We start from the raw sequence: 17,500 nt of genomic DNA, 5'->3' as shown, positions 1-17,500 counted from the left end.
GCGGGAGGCACGGTGGCCTCATGGTTAGAGTGCTCGACTCCGGATCGAGTGGTCCGGGTTCGGGTCCTGGCTGGGGACATTGTGTTGTGTTCTTTACTCTCACGGTACCTCTCTCCACCCAGGTGTATAAATGGGTACCAGCGAAATGCTGGGGGTAACCCTGCGAAGGACTAGCATCCCATCCAGGGGGGAGTAGAAATACTCCTAGTCGCTTCATGCTAATGAAACCGGAGATAAGTGCCGGCCTGATGGGCTTTCTGGCTCGTAAGCAGAGAATTTACTTTACTTTTATGAATCTCAGCAGCCCGAGCGTTTCAAGTACAATAGGAGATGTGTTTATCATACAGTGTTATTTTATCTCATGAGCGAAAAAGAAGCGCTTTAATCGCCAAAGGAATCCCAGATGTTCGTGTTGATTTTTGGCCGCCATATTGGTGCACAACAGTGATGCACCAACATGGCGGCTCCATACAAAACTCTCTAAAGTTGCGTGAAACCCTTCGACAAATAACTCAGAAACGATGTACCGCACAGGCCTCAGAACAGGTGAGGTGATTCATGAATTTGTCTCCTACAACATTCCAAACTTTGGCTTATTTCATTGAAGGTTTTCGATTTTATTTTTTTGTTGCGTGACAGTGAAAATACTACACCTACAAACAACAAATATAATGAAATAAAATTAACGCAAAAACAGATAAACGGGTAATAACCGGTAATAAGATTCTTATGATTACAAATACATAAGTAATAACCAGAATAAAAAGAAATAACGAAAAAATAAAAATAAACATAAAATAAACAAATAAATTATATTTGTAAAAAGAAAAGGCAAGTGCTATTACAACGACGTCGATATATTACTATTAAGAGCCCTATTATTTTAGTTCCATAAATATGGCAGTTAAAATTGTTCACAGAAACACGTTCAGACAATTTTAATCGTTCATTGAAAAAGTTCATGACACCGTGTTAGAAACAGTTAGAATTTTGAGCCACCAACCCCCCCCCCCCCCCCCACGCTCCCACTTTGTTGAAGAATAAAGACTACCGACGAGCAAAGAAATATATGGCGATTCCAATCAAGCTAAATTGCTTCGTTCAAGTTATTTTTGTACATGATGTCTTCAGAACGTGGGAACATTTTTCATGTAAACTTACTTCTATTCTGAACGTTCTTTGTGCCTGGGTGGTCAGATGCTCGAGTGGCACATCATTGCCCACAATGGTAAACACTTTAGAACTAATAATCTCTAGAAGTCGAAGTTTTCCAGTGCCGTCAGGTTGTAAATCCACTTGTTCTCGAGCCTCATTGAGTAGATCCGACACTGTTCCATCTTTGTTTGGAAAGAGAACAAGCTCTCTCTCATCCTTGAACTGGTTGGCTACCCAAACGCATTTGAATTGTCTCTTGTTTTCAAGTTGGTCAATTGGAATGGTAAGCACTTGATAGTAAAGTTTTTTAGGTCCTCGCGGTTTGTAATATATCAACAAATCTCGCAGAGTTCCTTCGTACGTACATCGTAGAGCATTCCCTGGGGCATCGCGATATCTAAGGTATAACAGGGCATCATCTTCGTTATATAGCATTGAATAGGCACAAGAGCAAACCCTGAGCATTCCATACTAAATGGTGGAATGGAAAAGGTTTCTGATACTTCGACTAATTCTGTGTTGTAACTAAAAAAAGACTGAACAGCAAAGTCGCAGAGAAGAACTTACAGCATGTTAGGAAAATTACCTTGTTCCTTCTACTTAGCTAGAAAACCCATGAGTTCTCTCCCAGATGGATTTCTTTGGTCGTGTTCTAATGGGATCAACCGTTTCAAACGCAACCGGTTAAGGTTGAAGCGGTTGAAGTTTCCCAATAAAACACTTTTCCAACCGTTTTCGGTTGAAACGCAGTAACTCCTGGGAATAGTTATTACCAGACTTCTCGGCGTTGACATGTTGAGGGAAAGCAACACGGCAGGAGCCCGCGGCCGACTTAAAATGGCCCGCGTAAATGACAGCGGTCGCTGCCCATGCTTTTTCAACCAAGTTTGATGCCGGTTGAAAAAGTTGATCAACCAAATCAACCGAAAACGGTTCTTTTTCCGAATAGAACACGAAAAAACCCAACCAATCCAACCAACTAAAAACGGTTGATCCCAATAGAACACGACCTAAGAAACGACGACAGCTACGGCAACGAAAACGCCAAGAAGCAGTAATATTATTGGCTTAAAGAGGAAAAAATGATCGAGCGGCGCGCACTTTTGTACATTTCTCTCCCGTACTCGTCAAAGCAACAACTTAAAATGACCAATTTTCAGGTTTTGACGCAACTGGTCCCTGGTTGTAGCATACTTCCTCCTTATTGTACAATAGGGAGCTTTAGCAACGACGGGAACGGCAACGAGAACATCATGTAAAAACATAAATCACGTTATTGCGATCACTTCGCGACTATTCCAAGCTTTTTAATATGACAAAGGTGTTTCAGTCCCTCAGGAATGAAACCGTTACGAGCGGTGCTTAATTTAGGGGAGAAAAATGAAAATTTATCTCCAGGTGCTGACGTTCTCTATAACACTTCAAACTTGGTAATTTCACGTTGTTGCTTTGCTGACGACGGCAAAGAAATGGACAAAAATGAAAAACGCACGTGCAGGGCGTGCAAAGCTATTGTTTTTGCCCACTAAATATGCAAATTTGTGACGTTCTCGTTGCCGTCGCCGTTGTCGTTGCTAAAGCTCCCTAATATAAACAAGATGGAAACATCGTGAAACACTTAGAATAGTTCATACTACTAGTTTGAAGTGACGTTTTCGTCGCCGTAGCCGTCGGGTTACATAAACTCCCTATTGTGTATTTAATAAACTTAATTCGCATTGACATGTTTAATCATTTTAAAGTAATGTACAAAAGGTAACAGAATGCAGTAAAGAAAAATTGGTACTTTGTCATCCTAGTCACGTCGAATGTTTCCGTCGCAAGTCTTGTTTCTCTGTAATCGCACAAATTCGGTAAGAACTGTCGTTTGCTGATTAGGTATTTTCAGTTTAGGTTCTAAGCACGTTTCTCATTGCCAAATCGAACCGCTTCGTCTCGATCTCCCGTGTTTGTCGGAGGGTTGGGGCGCATTCCGCTTAAACGCTGAATCATTACAACATCGCAGTTAGTTTCTTGCGCTGCACAAAAGAATTTAAAAACTGTGTCAACCTGGTTCACATTTCCAGATAAGTTTTGTTTTCATCTAAAAACTGTTGTCATTTTTAACTGCATGACTACCACCACTGCTTATTTTATCGACACTTGTATCACCCGCAAAAAAGTGTCAAATCCAAAAATCTGTCACAAGAGAAGTTCCGAGCCACTTACGCCTGTCCCTTGAAAAACTGAAGCATCATTGGATCAATCTCCAGATGCGACGACACAGCTTTGGCAACCTATACAACAATAAAAGAAATTCACACATGTCGTTTATTTGTTTATTTTACTTTATGGTTTACTTGTTTGAGAATTTATAGGCGCATTTGATTATACTTAGATAGAATTTGCGCCTGTTACAAATATTAAATACTATTATTATTATTATTATTATTAGTCTATTATGATTATGATTATGATTATTATTATTATTATTATTATTATTATTATTACTACTATTAAAGTCGGTGGTATTACTGATGCTGTACCGCTCATTCAATTTACTTCAGTAAACTTGTAATATGATCTTGCCATCACTTCTGTTCTCATTTCTTTCCCCGTTCGTGGCATTTACTGCTACTGACCAAGTTCCTACAAGTCGTTGCTTTGTAGGCATTTAGAAGAAAAAAGTACCTGCATGTAGTTCATTCGAAGAGAAAGATTCACACAGAACCCAGGGTCTGTTGGAAGATTTTTATCACAAAATAAAACTTCAACCCTGTTGTGAAGATCTCTGTTAAGAAAAGAAAAGAAAAGGAAAAGAAGATCAGTGTTGATCAGTAAACGTCCAGAGTTCAAGGATTCAGTTGATTCATTTTGGCAATAAACAACGCCCACCTGAAATAATCCGTTACAGTGGGTAATTCACTATTGCTTATCACATCTTGCTCGCATCTACAAAACACCACAAAATAGAAATGAAATTCAAAAGGTGAAAAGAAAAAAAGGATCTGGGTCATCGATGTTGCTTTTTTGTTTTCGTTCTTTGCCAATAGGCCTTTTCCGATATATTAAAATTCAGCTTGATAGCGAGTCAGTGAGGACAAAGACAAAGGAAGGTGGATGATATGTAAATATTTTTCACATTAATTCCCACGTGTTTCTATTGTCTTTGTCCTCACTGCCTCACTTTCAAGCTGAATATTTAATATATCGAAAATGGCCTATTGCGACTATGGCCAATACCCGTGACTGCTAATGAACGGGGTACATATAAAGCATCTGTTAGAGGGGGTTGCGGAGCAGAATCACAATAAACAATCATAACAAACCTCTGAAAACATATTATGTCTCCATCCATGATTTCTTCAACCCCCTGTTTGAACACAAACACGAGATGTTAACGATTAAATAGTTTATGCACAAAACCTATTGGTATAAAACAGCTAATGTACATCCCTCTGTAAACGAGTTCGTAGGCGCTTTGTTCAGACACTCTTTGTTTCCAAGATCGTTAATTCATGAACCGACTACGACGCACGAGGACAATACAATTACATGGACATAAAGGACAAAAAGATAGGGGTAAAAAAGCGCTGATAGGTCCTGCTAGAAACTCAATTAAGCCGTAACGTAGGATTCACCTGGATAAAGTATCTGCTTGATACAATAAATAAAAAAAGAATAAAATTACTTTGAAAAGGTCTTACATTTAAATATGCTCCGATCACCTGGCGCCGCAAAACAACTCACCCTTTCAAACGTTACATTTAAGTCTTTAATTTGTTCCACGTAAGTCGCTTTTACTTCCTGGGAATCAAAGCACACACGTTAAATATCAACCTTTGGCTGAACGTAAGATGGCTTGTAATCTTTGCTCTTACATTATGTATTATACGTACGTTAATCAACGGTGATTGTAAAACCTGGAGATGTATTAGATAATGATATGTACGTTTAAGACACTGTAACAGCAAAATTGACTATTTTCACCATCCCATAATGCAATAACTTTTTTTGGGGGGGGGATGGGGGGGGGGGGAATTTACATAAAAACAAAACAAGTTATTTACTCTTGGGGCTATATCATGCTTCAGTGAACTGAATATCTATTGTTTTAATGCAAATACCCCCCAAAATGAACTGTATTATGGGATTGGTGAAAAAAGTGAATAGGGAAAGTGGACAGTGAGGAAGGCAACCTTGGTGTTTGCCATGATTTTCTTACCTCAAACATGGCTAAAGGTGTTCCCTGAGGCAGGCCTGCTCGCTCACACAGCATGGGAATCACATCAACTAACAACGGACAAAAAGGATTGAGCAATAAACGAAATTATATAAGGGGAATGCTTCTTAGACCTCAGTCAATACTCACGAATGACGTCATTGCCATTATGAATGAGAATTTAATTATACGCATCTAAATATGCTAAGCGGATAAGTTATTGCGAGGAAAAGAAAACACAAATAAAAGAGGACATGTGCCCTTCATCGATCGTACCAGAACTACTTAAAGCAGATTTTAGATAAGCTATTTCTGACACAACCTTGAAAGTCTCTAAAATGCTTGAAATCGTTAAAAAATGGGTACATATTTTGCTGTAAGTAAGGCTGATGCAACGTACTCGGATTAGGATACCAAGTATGCCGGCTGACACGCAAAAGATTTATTATTCTCACTTAAATACGGTCTTCATATGGATGGTAAAACAACCTTGGTGTGATGTTTTTCAACAAAGCTCGATTTGCAAGACATAATTTAACTTCGTTGATTTCTATCGTATGAGTGCCGGAGTTATTTGTCAGGGAATGTACAAATCCAGTAATCATATGCACGTATTCTGGTTCAAGTTTTCACAAAAAATGCCATACAGATCTTTTAGCTACCGCCCATGGGCTGTTAAAATACAGTACAATAGAGAAACAATGAACCTGAACGCAATAAAACAATGCTACTGTAAACTATATAAAAACCAGGGATTAACTCACCAAATTTTGCTAAAAGAGGTGTATAAAGGTGGCACACACAAGCCAGTGTTTTCTGCGTTGGGTCGTAATGTTTAAAAAATAACAAGACATCATCTGCGGAAGAAGATTACAGGGAAAAAAGGATAACTGACCAAGAGCGCTACAATTGAATACACATGAAGTACTTGAAGACAGAGTGCAAATTTAAATGGTTGTAGTAAATTTGTCATGTTGCACGTCTACAATAGAACAACACTTAATTCAATGTAATACCAAGAGATATAATGGGAATACGCAAGGAAGATCTATAATTAAGAACATAAAGCCAGTGGATCTTTGTTAACAGTGTAGAGTGTTTTCACGTGACGTCACGGCGGCCATGTTGGTTTTCCTAAACAAAAGAACGGCGTATATGTTGGAGTCCCCAACTAATCCTCCGGGAATTGAACTTTTTTATCATGCAAATGTTTTCTTTTGTTTCGGTGGAAAGACAAAGTTACTGATCACGAGAGTGAAAACACTCTATAAGTTGTTTCATGGTCAATATGCCTTCTGCAAAGGGGATGGCGTCGCGGACACACCCGTGACTTGGTCACTTACCTTTAGCTTAACTTTAGCTTATCTTAAGTATCAAGGCCTTATCCTTCAAATCCGAAGGAGTGCAAAGGGGGCTTAATTATATCATAGTTAATAGAAGGCAATGGTTTGGAAGCTCGGCAAACATCAAAGGAGCAAACAAAGATGCCAAGATTTAGGTTGGAAAGTCCACGACCATGCACAATCTTTTGTCTTGCGCTCATACACTATGCATGAATTACGTTATCCACACGTTTCTATTGGTTAGTTCCTCAGTACGGAGTAAACAACTATTGTGTTTTGTGCACGGTCAAGGCCAAAAAAAGAGAACAGAAACCTACAACAAAGAAATTTGTCGGGTTTCATAACCATTCCCCTGTATATTAACTATGGTTATATTACAACCCACTGCTTTTGATCAAACTTAAACGAGCCTTGGCACTGACGGTGACCCTGCCTAAACTTAAAGAAACACAGAAACTCACTTGTCTTGTCAAAGATTGGTAAGGATACTTTTCCATCCTCTGTATGAAAAAGAGTGAGAAGGTCAATGATACATGTAAATAGCACTCAAACTACAAATACTAGGAATTTCCATGAACTGTAAGCACTTGGTTTCAGGAACCATTTAGTTTGTTGCAGCAATCTTTTTCAAGTAAATTTAGTTTTATTAAACAAGATGACAAGGTAAATTAACCGACGAAGAGAAATATTTGCGAGCTCACCTTTCGGGCGTTGGCCCTTCGTTGGAGCGAAATTGAGTGGTCAGGGGTTTATGGAGGAGCTGGTAGAATCATGATGATATGAATACACAAATAAACTAGTGTTTCGAACAGATAGTAATGCTGCGGAACATTCTGTTTCTACTGATGCATGCACTGAATCTTGTTTTTCCGGCATTTCCGTTTTAGAATGTATTGGGTATCAATTACAAGTGTTCCGTGTCTAGATCTGTATCGCGTTACATTGTGAACGTGCTCCCTCGCTTTTCGTTGCAGTCACCGAGGTCAAGATGTCACGTCAGATGACACTTTTCACAGAAACACCGTGATGCAAACGAAAGTACCCGATTTCGTTTCAACTACGTTTAGAGAAAGAAATAATTTTATATGGTTAAGTTAAAAACCTATAATTGTATTGTATAGAGTGTTGGTTGGTGTCCCCTACTAATCCTCCGGGAATTGAGCTCTATTGTTTCGATGGAAAAACAAGGTTACCGATCACGTGAGTAAAACACTGTATTTACTGATTTTCAACACACAAAATTATATCGTTATTTCAGCCTAAAGTATCCCTTAAAATTTCGCACATTTCAGTCTCGATATTCTTATAAAATATATTCTTACAAAAAAAGAGTGTAGCATTGGTAGGCAAAGAAACGGTGCAGAGAAGTGAGTCTGGCACAAGGTACTTTTCCTTGGAGTAAAGCTATAAGATTGAATACATTGGAGACGTCATTCTTCCCTGCAATGTTCGGAAGTGTGATGGATGGAAGCTTAAATGCAGTTTGGCGATTACTTGGCATAATTCACCACTCGCACAAATCCCATAATACACCTCTTTTACCCCCCCCAAAAATCTGCATAGGCATTGTTTTCGACTTCCCAGGAGAAATTGCAAACAATGGTTATGCAAGAGTCTTGAGGGGTAGTAGAGGTGTATTATGGGATTGTGCAAGTAGCGAATTGTCAAAATGGATGTAAGAAAGTATAGTACTTGACTATTATGTTTCTGAACACTGAAACATTTAGTGGCAGAACTTTGTGCCATGAGATTTATATGCGAGGACTTTCCTAGATTTGGAATTGTTGTATGTCTTGTTTCATGGAATATTTACGGAACCTGGTGTTTGGCAGCGTTCTGCTCAAATGCAATACATTCTGGTAAAAGCTGATCTATGGAGCAGTGCATTCTGGCTAATTACGATGCATTCTGGAAAAAGTGGTGAATTCGAGAATTCGTCCTACCTTCTCACGAATCCAGAATGTCGCTGCTCGATCACTGCCCTCGACTGAAAAGCGTTCATTAATTCCGTGAAAATAGAGATTGGCCATTTGAAAAATAAATTTGTTATGTCATAAAAGGTTGAGATGGTGAGCACTTTTTTTTCGACGCGTCTCTGTCACTTCATTCTTCATCTCGAAGATGTTCATAAAAACAGTCTCCAGTTTTGACGGATCGTCTCGGTTCTGAGATTTTGTCTACGTTTTAAATCGAAGGACAAGTCCCTGGTTGGCTATCCTATTTAAGTGCGCTGCTAACTAGAAAGTTACCTATGTTACGATATTGCCGCGTTGAATGACACAAATGGTGACAGAGAAATACTTGGCGGACTTCAATAATATCATTGTAGATTATTCTGGAGAAGGTCAAATGATTTAGAGAATGAAGTTTTTAACTGCGAAGTTTTGTGGATGACAGATGCGGGTGAGAAGAATTCTCTTGTTCTTTCCCTCTGCAAAGTTAAAGCTCCTCCAACTTCTACACTGTACACAAACCACTAACAACCGACTTGGTGTGATGTGAATATCACACTTGATGTGTTAACGTTGTCGATTAACAATCAGGGAGCAGGGATGGCGTAGTGGTGAGAGTATTCGCCTCCCACCAATGTGGCCCCGGTTCGATTCCCAGATTCGGCGTCATATGTGGGTTGAGTTTGTTGGTTCTATTCTCCGCTCCGAGAGGTTTTTCTCCGGGTCTGACTCCGGTTTTCCCCTCTCCACCAAAACCAATATTTGATTTGATTTCAGTGTCCTCAATTAGTGCTCTAGCGCTAAATTCATTGACACTTAGATGATGATAATAATAATAATAATAATAATAATAATAATGATAATGATGATGATGATGATGATGATGATGATGATAATAATAATAATAATAATAATAATGATGATAATAATACTGATAATGATGATGATGATTATTATTATTAAAGTAAATGAACCGAAAATCTCAATTCACTCCAAAGAAAGGCTAAAGCTCGAAACGTTGGTTCGCAAAACTCTCTTTTGGTGCTTAACTTACATATGATAAAACTAAATTCTCGTGCTTCGTTCCCCATTTGCCTTTTCAGGTGTTTGAATGCCAGAAGAGAGGGAGAAGTGATCCTTATCTGGACAATTAAGCGATATTGTTGTTTCTGATAGTCATATGAAACATTCAGGTAACTTCAACGGGATTTAAACCCATGACCTCTTTGATGCCGGTGCAATGTTGAATTTTTAAGCTGTCTATAAGAAACAATTGCTTAAATCGTCGAGCTCGAGAAAAGTGCGAGGATCACTTCTCCTTTTCCTATTGAGCACGCAGTTAGAATAATTATATACATTTATGCCTGAAGAGATACGAATCGCTAGCAATTAAGCACTTCCGTTCACCCTTTTGTCTATGGGTTTTTATGGACCCTCATGACAGAGCTTTAGGGTTAGGAACAGAGGGCTAATGTTAGAAGTTTAAAATAAACTGTAGCACTAGTAACAACACCCCGGTTGGTTTTTATCTCAATGGTGCTTTACCCTGACTTATCATTAACTCCAAGTTTGAATTCAAAATCACTTTCAATCAACGAAAAACAACCTGTTTCCTCAGTTGGAGCATTAACTATCAGCCCTCAGACCAGAATCAGGCTGCAATTGGTGAAAGGGAACCAACCTCCCTCTATTGTTCCACATTATCAATACTAATTCACAGTTGTGTAATGTGCAAAAGCTACTCATAGAATACTCAGTTTTTGAGCCTCTTACCAGGATCAACTGTCTCCACAAACAGAAACCATTGATTACCTTCAACTATCTGTGCCAACTGCCAAGAAAGAATATAACAATTATTAGGCAAAATTGTTCAAACTACTTGCCAAACAAAAAAACAGAACACTGCCATCAAAGTTAAATTGAAGTAACCGTTCTATCCATGTTTTCCTCCGTGTCTAATAAGCTGGGTCTTGTTGTTCCATTGCTTCTTGGCTGAAGTGGCCATGGTCTGATCTGATTCCCAGGATATCCCTGCATCAACAATCACAAACTATGAATGAATCATCTACACCACTTTGTGAAACGGTACCAACAGGAATATCAAGGATCTGATACTGTGTTTGGACAGATGCGACAACTCATACATCAGCCATTAGCCAGCACTGTATTCCAGGTACAAAACAAAGTACATAATGATTAATGGCAGGGAAAGGGCTGGGAGGGGGGGGGGGGGGGGAAGGGGAAAAAAAAGGGGAAACCCCTTCACAATTTGGAGCAGCAATTGCAAGGTAAAATATTTTTTATATATTTCTGCCAGAGCTTGCAAACTGAACTCTTGACTTTCCTAACAAGAACAGAACCACTCAGTTTGTGCTTGTTAACTTATGGCAGCTTAAAGTAAGGTAGTATACGTGTGGCAATAACAAAACAGTACAATCCGTTGTCTAAATTGCAATCTGGATCCAACAATTTGGATAAACCAATCTTATTATCCCACTTTCTCACAATTTCACAATAATTATGATACAATATGAGCGGCAACTCACTATGGCCTGTCCTTGTATCAAAAACAATTCTAGCCACAGATCTCCAATGTGTCTTGTATCTATCACTTGTACATTGGGGATTGCGTGTGACAGAAAATATTTACGAAAAAATGAGTAACGATTCTCACACTTATCTGGAAAATTTAAGAAATACTGTCTATTATAGATTAGTACTAGTCCCAGAAACCCATAAGGGTTGAAACGTGTAGCGGCCCCTCGTGTGCTGGGAAACAAGGTTCTGAATATTCAATTTGCTAAGTACCATATTTGGAACAACAAGAGCGAGGGGTTTCTAAATGTGGTACTTACCAATGAAACATTCAACCAATCAGTTCGCACCGAATACTTGGAAGCTGTGAATGCGCATTACACGTTTCAACCCTTATGGGTTTCTGCTAGTACTTTGGCAGCCAATGAGTATCTAACCTAGTACTTTGGCCGCAAAAGAGTGGACGTATGAGCAGGGGTAGACCTGTTGTCACTTATATAGAATGATAATCTGATTGGAAAGCGTGGAAGAGCTGAAAACAGCTACATGTATGATGGATAGTGTGACCTGAAGGAGGCATGCTCTTGCTCGGCCATAGCAGAAGTATAGACACCTGAAAATTTCAGGTTGCCCAACGGGATTCAAACCAATGACCTCTGTGATTCCGTTGCAATCCTCTACCAACCGAGCTATGACGCCCCACAGTTGGGAGCACGTCAATTTGTTGGACTCCTTTGTTCCAGTGAAAGGACTAGGTAAACGAAATATATATTTCTGAAGTGCAGGCTATGGCTATAGACAAAAGAGAGAAATGAGCCTCTCACTTTTTTGGACAATGTAAGCAATTGTCTCTTACAGACACCTGAAAAATTCAGGGACTTGAACCCATTACTTCTGCGATGCGGGTGCAATATACTATGCCAACTGAGCTGTGAATCCAAACAGTTGGGGGCAGGTCAATTTCAGATGATATATTACTTATGCAGTATAGCCATGCAAAATGCTTAAAATGCAAAGTACTTTAGCTCTTTTTATGAATTAAAAGATGACAAGATGTCCTCTGTTTACAAAAGCAAGTACAGTTGTAAATGTCATCCTTCTAATCTGCTGGTTGTATATGTTGTGGTTATTTTTCAAACCAGTTCAATTTTGATTTTCCTTTGTTTAATATTCATTATCAAACTCTGAAACAAAGGAAAATCAAAATTGAACTGGTCTAAAAAATGTTGAACCAGGAAAATTATGAACGACAACATACACAATGTCTTCTTTTTACTGTGTTTTCAAATGACAACAAATCACCTTGCCAGCCCCATGGTAAGATACAACATCAATTACTTCCTTACCAAACCCTCTGCCAGGATATCCAGTACTTCATGAAGTTTTTTTGATTTGAGAACTTTAAAACTCCTTAATTAAAAGGAAAGAATAACATAAGTTAAAGTAAGAAAGTGGGAACCAAACTAAATTCTCAACTTAGGTTAAAATTTAAAGCTTGTGAAATTATGATGAATAATTAATGATCATCATAGCAAGACTGTATATCAACACAAAGTTCACATCCACCTTTTAATTTGACAACAGTTCAAAAGAACTAGAATATTTTTGCACATGTTTTAAGAGTGGAACTGATATCTTCAATTTCAAAAAACCATTTCTCTAGAACACTGCCCACTTCCAATCTTATAACTATTAGCACTGAATATTGAAACAAATCATTCACTCAGCAATAACAGGATGTGTAGTGAGACACTTGAAAGTGTAAAGACTATATCATAATGAGAAAGAAAAGTTCTTTCGTGGTGAATAGGAACATTTTGCTGACCACTACAAGAAAAATGGCAAAATCCAAAAAGGAAGGATATTTTTCCTGCCCTCAATCATATTGATCAACATTGGGAAGACTGTTGAACATGAATGTGCTACTCATGAGTTTAAGCTATTGTGACTGAAAGCAACCGAAAAACGAAGTTGTCGGTTGGAGATGTGAATTTTAGAGTTTTAAACGGGGTTGAGAGATGCAAAGAGCAAGTGAACCATTTAGGTCTGTTTAGTAACTTACTTTGGTTTGGTTTTCTCTGTGTCAAAGAGATCAGGTCCTTGGTGTCCTGCAAACTGATCCTCAGTGACAACCTGAAATGTCATGATAACCAAGCTCTAGAAGTGACCTGTTACGCCATTCATTGGTACTACAATCATTTCATCAATCAGTTTTTAATGTAAACCAGATAAGTTTGGGCAACTGGGAATTCTATAGTAAGTGCCAAGTTCAAATGACCAAGTCTAAAGGCGACTTTTGTAATCCTCTTTTCTGAAAGAGTTTGTTGAAACAGAGTGATGCTATATGTGCTTCTGCCAAATGGAAGGCCATTCTTTATTACGTCTGCTTAATATTTAATGGCAGAAAAGTTGAAACATTCCACTTACATCCACAGTCATGTATAAATGTGCCTCCTGTCTCTCTTTTCGCCTCTGTGCTTCGAGCCTCCTGGTAAAAAAGCACACGGATCAATCAAGAGAACAAGTATTACCTAATAAAGGATTCCCAAGGATTGACTTGGAAAGGTTCAAAGTCAGTTACTAACTTTTCCTCCTGCAACCTTTGCACAAGTGTCTCAGGAATAGAACTCTCATCCACATCCTCTAGAATGTCCTCTGAAAAATCACAATTTTATTTCCAACATTAAAGAATAACCTTAATACCCTTTTACAGTATTTCTTAATGATAAGTGATAAAGTTCAACTGGCACAGGGAGGGTTTGAATGGGTGGTAGGGAAAAGCTGGGGTTGATGAATGAATTACCGGTAAGCACCCATTTCAAATAGTGCTGATAAACAGTATTTAAGTCTAAGAACCCATTTTAAAATGGTTAGCTTGGCAAAATGGCCTGGCTGATGTAAAGGAAATTTCTTTGGAATAATCACAAGACTTGGCACAAGACTTGAAACAGTTCCCAATTTGGATCTACTTTCTTGTTGTTTCTTGTGAAGAGTTTTCCACTGCCGTAAACCCATTTCTTTCAAGTTATCATATGTTATTTATATTTTGTTAATTGCTGCGGCTCAGATCAATCATTGTTTCCTGAAAAGCAGAGTTGCTTTCTCTGTTTTTTCTTCAAGAAATGTTTAGCCTTGTTGTAAAAATCATCAACTAAATAACAATTTATTCTGTGAGTCTTTTGTCTTTAGGTAGTTTTTCAATTCCTCTATTTCTCCATAGAAATCAATTTAATTTACGCAGTTGCATTAGTGTGACTCAGCCATTTTATAGCTGTTAAATTTTACCCATGTGGCTCTGGTGTCATAATGTGCATATGTGAATAAATTAAACTTTTGACCGAGAGTGGCCTCGGATGAATAATAAAATGTTAATAAATAAATTATTCTACGAAACTTGGACAAGTTGCTTGCGTGGTCAAGTGGATGTTGACAGCAGATCTAAAGGTAGAGGGTTCAAGTTCAAGTTCAAGCTCTGGTGAGTGTGCAGAAAAGTCTTGTGAAATATGTCTGCAAGTGGAGTTGTGGAGGAGGTAGGTATCAGTGGTATTCAAAGGGGAGGGGCTATCTGGAATATCAGAGCGATAGATATGTGAAGAGAGGGTGGGGAAGGATAAAGGTGCTGGTGAAGATCAGGGAGGGGTAGGAGAAGTAGAATGGAGAAAAGGCATGGATAGAAATACATGGCTTCTTTCATGTATTTCTTTTTGAAAACCCTTATAACTATGCCTCTGTTTTCTAACTACAGCACAGAAAAAGAAAATGGAAAATCCCTTTTTAGACAGTTGATAGAAAAAACCAGTTTAAAAAATGATTTGAAAATTTAAAACCAAAATAAAACAAAACTTGCTAGAATTGCACTGAAACAGCCAGAAATGTGAGAATGATATAAACACATGAGAAATGAAATGATGGTAGAACCAACTGGGATCTCAGAAAAAATCCAAGCCCCAGATGGGATTCGAACCCACGACCCTCCGTGATCTAGTCGGATGCTCTAACCACTGAGCTACTGGAGACTCTATGGCGAGCAAGGGTGAAATGTGGGTATTGACTCGAGCTGCATCACACAGCTACAGAGTCAAATGACTGACAGCATAGCTCATAACTGCATCGCGCAGTCACCTTTAAAGCATATCTGAGATGCGGCCAACCAACCACCCAAGTGAGCAAATGTGACTCTGTAGCTGCGTGATGCAGCTCGAGTCAATACCCACATTTCACCCTTGCTCGCCATAGAGTCTCCAGTAGCTCAGTGGTTAGAGCATCCGACTAGATCACGGAGGGTCGTGGGTTCGAATCCCATCTGGGGCTCGGATTTTTTCCGAGATCCCAGTTGGTTCACAGCCAGAAATGCAATTTAAAAGCATACCATAAATAAGACAAGGAGGCAAGGTAAGAAATTCTGATGTACCGGTAATATTATTTCTATTTTAATGCCCTAAATAATGATTGCTAAATTCCCCATACAAACCCTTATAAAATTTCTGTTACACAACAATTCTCGGTGAGCTTGGGGTACAGTGTACCTGTGATGCAGTGTTCAACTCTTAACGCTTGCCCAATTGCCTGGGGCAAGTGAAATATATCTGTGGGCAAGTAAAACAACTCTAAGACTTGCCCGATCGGGCAATCAGAATTTTTGTTCGACTTATATGTTGCGGAACGATTTGATTTGCAATGAAGAAAGTGACTAGTAATTAATATGAGGTAGTCAATGCAAATATGAAAAAAAAAAAAAAACAAAGTTACATCTCTTTGCTGTCATTTGTTTTTCTATATAAAACATATTGGTGCAATGTACAAACCTCAAAACAGATTGGAAGGAGGAACACGTTCGTAGCCGCCATTATTCACAGCGTGAAAGGAATACATGTTACAATGCAACCCAGTTTTTGTGCAGCCAAATGCGCTACGATACAAGCGCACAAGTAAATACTACCTTTTTTCATGCAATTTCAACCAACTTTGAGATGGCATTCAATCCAAAACCAGCCTAATCACAGAGAGAAATTCAAGGAATCTTCCTTGATCTCTTATAGAAAAGAAAAATCGCTTAAAGATGTGCCTGTCAAAGCAAAACTGTGAAGGCTACTAGAACACCATGGAAACACAGCAAGAGTCACGCCCCTCTGTCAATCCCAATTTACACACACTGAACACAAAATTGACATTTTTACCAGCCTTATTTGAGTTTTAATGAGCAACAGGTATTTAGAAGGTTGGCAACCAAAAAAGTAAAACTGGATGCCCAAAGGGAAAATTAGTAAGAAAGTCAGTGGCGAACACTGGATGACCTCTGCAATGCTGGTGCAATGCTCCACCAACTGAGCGACAATTGCTTCTGAATCAATTGTCTTGTTAAGTGCAAGGATCACTACTACCTTTCAAAATGACACTGTGGCACGGTTCTTTTTTTATCCCATACCGACCAATGCAGATTGAATACTCACTCATTTCACTGTCTCTTATGTACACCAACATATAAGCATTTGTGCAGTGCTTTACTGTGATGTCATCCTGCAACATAATGTTTGTTTGATTAGAGTTGCAAGGTACGAAGGTAACTACTAACACATAATAATTATTCAATTTTTTTGTTAACATATCGAATGACTTTTAAACGGCCAAAATTGAGCCAGTGATCACCCCTTTCTCAAGTGGTGATTTTCACCGGTAGCAGACGCTCAGCAACATCCCTGGTACATTGCTACTGTACATCATTCTTGTAATGCCGGCTGAATTTTGGTCGTCCATCGAAGTGCATGAGAAGATCACAAAGTTTAAGGACGGTGCCTACTTATTCCAAGGTATTTTTGTGCAGTTTACTGACTATGTGGGAAAAGCAGATCTTAACAAGTGTTATTGAAATCCAAAAAGAAAACTGGGGGTAACCACGCATTTTTCGAAGATAATTAATCAACAATATTTGTAAAAAGCTTTAAAATACAAAGCAATGTATGGCGTTCTTTTCCAAATTCAAGCTTAATTATCTCTGAAAATTGTGTGGTTACCCCCAATTTTCTTTTTGGATATCAAGAGCACTTGCTAAGTTCTGCTTTCTCTGCATAGTTTTGAACCACGCAAAAATATCTCTGTATTAATAAGCACCGCCGATAGGAAATCCAAGTATCTCGAGATGCGCAGAACGTATGCACAATAACAATAGTAGGCACTGTCCTTAAAAGCCATTCAATGTGTTAACAAAAAATTGGATACCTGTTAGTATATGGAATTATCACTAGAATTTATCGATACTAGACATGAAATAAAAGCGTTGTTTTAAGTACAGTGTGCTTGTCTTGTCTTTCCCCGTA

The 17,500-nt window shown here is 38.6% G+C and overlaps 1 protein-coding gene across 1 annotated transcript in view; it reads right to left on the bottom strand.

Annotated features, from left to right (window-relative positions):
* The window catches only part of LOC137969764 (ubiquitin carboxyl-terminal hydrolase 7-like), a 68,091-nt gene that overhangs the window by 13,000 nt on the left and 37,591 nt on the right, over nt 1-17,500 (bottom strand). Inside the window, exons 21-36 of the mRNA XM_068816120.1 lie at nt 16,637-16,703; nt 13,772-13,841; nt 13,614-13,674; nt 13,249-13,319; nt 12,533-12,596; nt 10,581-10,682; nt 10,425-10,482; nt 7,161-7,199; nt 6,121-6,213; nt 5,360-5,427; nt 4,885-4,941; nt 4,464-4,507; nt 4,030-4,086; nt 3,826-3,925; nt 3,364-3,431; nt 1,162-1,552 (exon numbers count right to left, since the gene is read on the bottom strand). Coding sequence (XP_068672221.1) covers nt 1,162-1,552; nt 3,364-3,431; nt 3,826-3,925; nt 4,030-4,086; nt 4,464-4,507; nt 4,885-4,941; nt 5,360-5,427; nt 6,121-6,213; nt 7,161-7,199; nt 10,425-10,482; nt 10,581-10,682; nt 12,533-12,596; nt 13,249-13,319; nt 13,614-13,674; nt 13,772-13,841; nt 16,637-16,703 — 1,410 coding nt within the window. The remainder of the gene's footprint in view (nt 1-1,161; nt 1,553-3,363; nt 3,432-3,825; nt 3,926-4,029; nt 4,087-4,463; nt 4,508-4,884; nt 4,942-5,359; nt 5,428-6,120; nt 6,214-7,160; nt 7,200-10,424; nt 10,483-10,580; nt 10,683-12,532; nt 12,597-13,248; nt 13,320-13,613; nt 13,675-13,771; nt 13,842-16,636; nt 16,704-17,500) is intronic.

Source organism: Montipora foliosa, chromosome 9, assembly GCF_036669935.1.
Source record: "Montipora foliosa isolate CH-2021 chromosome 9, ASM3666993v2, whole genome shotgun sequence".
In the NCBI taxonomy this organism is placed as follows: Eukaryota; Metazoa; Cnidaria; class Anthozoa; order Scleractinia; family Acroporidae; genus Montipora; species Montipora foliosa.
The sequence above is the reverse complement of the archived record's forward strand: the minus strand, read 5'-3'. Positions and strand labels throughout refer to the sequence as shown.